Source organism: Zeus faber (genome assembly GCF_960531495.2).
Source record: "Zeus faber genome assembly, chromosome: 5".
Taxonomy (NCBI): Eukaryota; Metazoa; Chordata; class Actinopteri; order Zeiformes; family Zeidae; genus Zeus; species Zeus faber.
The window spans coordinates 29,831,517-29,834,016 of NC_137192.1; the positions used below are offsets into that span (position 1 = coordinate 29,831,517).

A 2,500-nucleotide genomic window follows, 5' to 3' on the forward strand; every position below is an offset into this window, starting at 1 on the left:
CAACGGACGGCCAATTTCCATGACTTCCATCACATGTATATATAATATACGGTACTAAACAGCACCCCAGCATTTCAAGTATTTAGATGTGACCTAGGACGGTTCAGTTCACTGCACAGCCCTTGAAGAACCCCCCCCCCCCCCCCACCAAGCCCACCCTACCTTGTGGTGTCACATCAGTCTGTGCTCCACAATGAGCCACTTGGAACAAACGGAATAGATGACGTTGACGGACCCAGTTCAATTTGTACGTGCGCACTGGTTCAGGATTGCAAGAAAGACGCCTGCTTCTAGATCAGTGGTTCCCAACCCGGGGTGCCTGACCCCCCGCAGGGCTGCGCCGGAAGTGGCAAAGGGGGTTGCAAGGCCTTGGATGATTTGAGGCAAATGTCTCCTTAATAGTCATATATTGGTTAAAAAATAAAGTTAAAATAAAAATTGAAACTAAATCCATGGCTAATATGGCGATATGTTCATGTCATGAACACTGAACCAATTCAGGCAAAAAGGGTTACAGACCCGGAATAAATACATGTAAAAATGTATTGTGTCAAATAGGGGGTTTGAAATAGGGAGTCTCGGTTGAATCAGGTTTAATTTGTGGCGGCGTCTCTGAGGGAAAAAGAGGTTTCGGAACCTCTGCTCTAGTTAGCACCGTTCAGGCTGCAGACGTAAACAAACATCCGGCAAATCTATAAAGTCGGCCTCCTGTACCCCGGTACCTTGTTAGCGGTGCATGCGGGCGGGAGAGCGAATCCGAAAAAACCGCGGCCGCGTTTCGACGACGCCGCGTTGCCCCCAACATAACTAAGGTGGGCTTGGAGAACGATTCCGCTAACAAGGTCAGCGGTAAATACGCCGCGCCAGGACGTGCACTCTGATGTGCGGCACCCTTTGATCGCCGCCGCGTATCGCGCAGGCGGGCGCGGTTCCGGCTCGCCCGCGCGCTCAGACACACCCGCGGACATGCGCAGTACACAGCGTGCGCGTGTGGGTTTATGTGTGCCTATGTGTGCGCAGAAAAGGGGCTTGTTTGATGTGGTCGCGCTGGTACATTTCAAAGGCGAGGCTCTGATGAGAATTCTTCAGAGCGGCGGCGGCGGCGGGGGGGGGGGGTTATAGCCGGGAGGGGTGGGGTTTAAACACTGATTGGCATTCATAGCAGAGAGGCCGGAGCGCTGCTAAAAAAGAAATTAGGCTTTAACTAAGCTGCACCATTCAGCTGTTTAACTAAGCTGCTGCCCCGTTCAGCTGTTTGAAATTCTGTCTTCTCAGGCCTTCTATTAATAAATGCATAATTGATTAGGGGGAGCATACGTGCCTGAACACCCTTTACAACACATTCACACATTAAAATCTCCCCTCCAACACACACACACGCGCGCGCGCACGCGCGCACACACACACACACCGATGCCGTATAACTTTCAGCACTTTGTCTCTTTGTGTTACCTTGCTGCGTCCTTCCTCCTTATGAAATCTTGCTTTGATTTTGATTTTTTTTTTTTTTTTCGGACTCTATCAGTCTGGTTTCCTCCCGTCTCCTTGTCTCTCTCCACCCCTCCCTCCCCCCGCCCCCCCATCTCTCCGTCGCCCGCCCCTCAGGTACAGTATAATTTCCATCTTCCCAGGAGGTTCATGAGTGGATGCCCTCTGTTCAAATGCTTATCAATAACCTTTGAGTCCTCTCTCTTTCAATTCGGAGCAGCACGCCCGCTGGGCAAACGCAGGCGCGCAGACACGCACGCGTGCGCACGCGCACACACACACGCGCGGGCGCACACACACACACACACACACACACACACACACACACACACACACACACACACACACACACAAACACAAACAAACATCAGGTCTGTGTTTGGCTTGACTGGTTTTGAGCTATATCATCCAATATGTATTATTATTAATATTATTATTATAATCATATAAGAAAAATTTAATCCTTAGTTATTATTATAGTGAATATAGTTATTAATGTAACTGTTAATAATGTAATAGTTAATAATGCACTGCATAGACGTTTTGTGAAGAAAGAACCCTGTGATATCAACCTGTAATATCATTGGTTCAAAGCCCTTTTTTTACGTTCTCTGTTATCGGTATGAGGTGTGCAATGATTTTTAAGTCTAAGTTTTCATCAGGCTTTTGCTGCCATATTATTAGTGAGTCAATTAAAATAATTCCAGTAAGTGAAAAAATAACCTTCAACACTTTCAGTAATTCAAAATAACACAAAATAACATCGATGTCCTCCAGACAAATGGTTCGGCCTTGTAAGCTCTAATGTGCTATTTTAAGCAGCGCAACGTAATTATCGCTCATCATTGCGTTTGCACGGATGGTATAGATGTTGCATTTGGGTTTTCTGCTCTCCCTTTGTCTCAGTGTGTGATCAGAACCTTCCGTGTTCCTTGTCTTCATCTGCCCATTAATCTCCCCGCCCGCCCCTGCAGATGAGCCGGGCCAGCTGAAGATCTACCTTCCAAAGAAG

General features: G+C 47.7%; 1 protein-coding gene across 1 annotated transcript in view; it reads left to right on the forward strand.

Annotated features, from left to right (window-relative positions):
- LOC307230246 (calmodulin-binding transcription activator 1-like) overlaps window positions 1-2,500 on the forward strand; it is a gene marked incomplete at both ends in the record, with an annotated part of 57,460 nt that overhangs the window by 5,188 nt on the left and 49,772 nt on the right. The window contains one exon of the mRNA XM_080000489.1: window positions 2,463-2,500. This exon is cut by the window's right edge and continues 66 nt beyond it. Coding sequence (XP_079856615.1) covers window positions 2,463-2,500 — 38 coding nt within the window. The remainder of the gene's footprint in view (window positions 1-2,462) is intronic.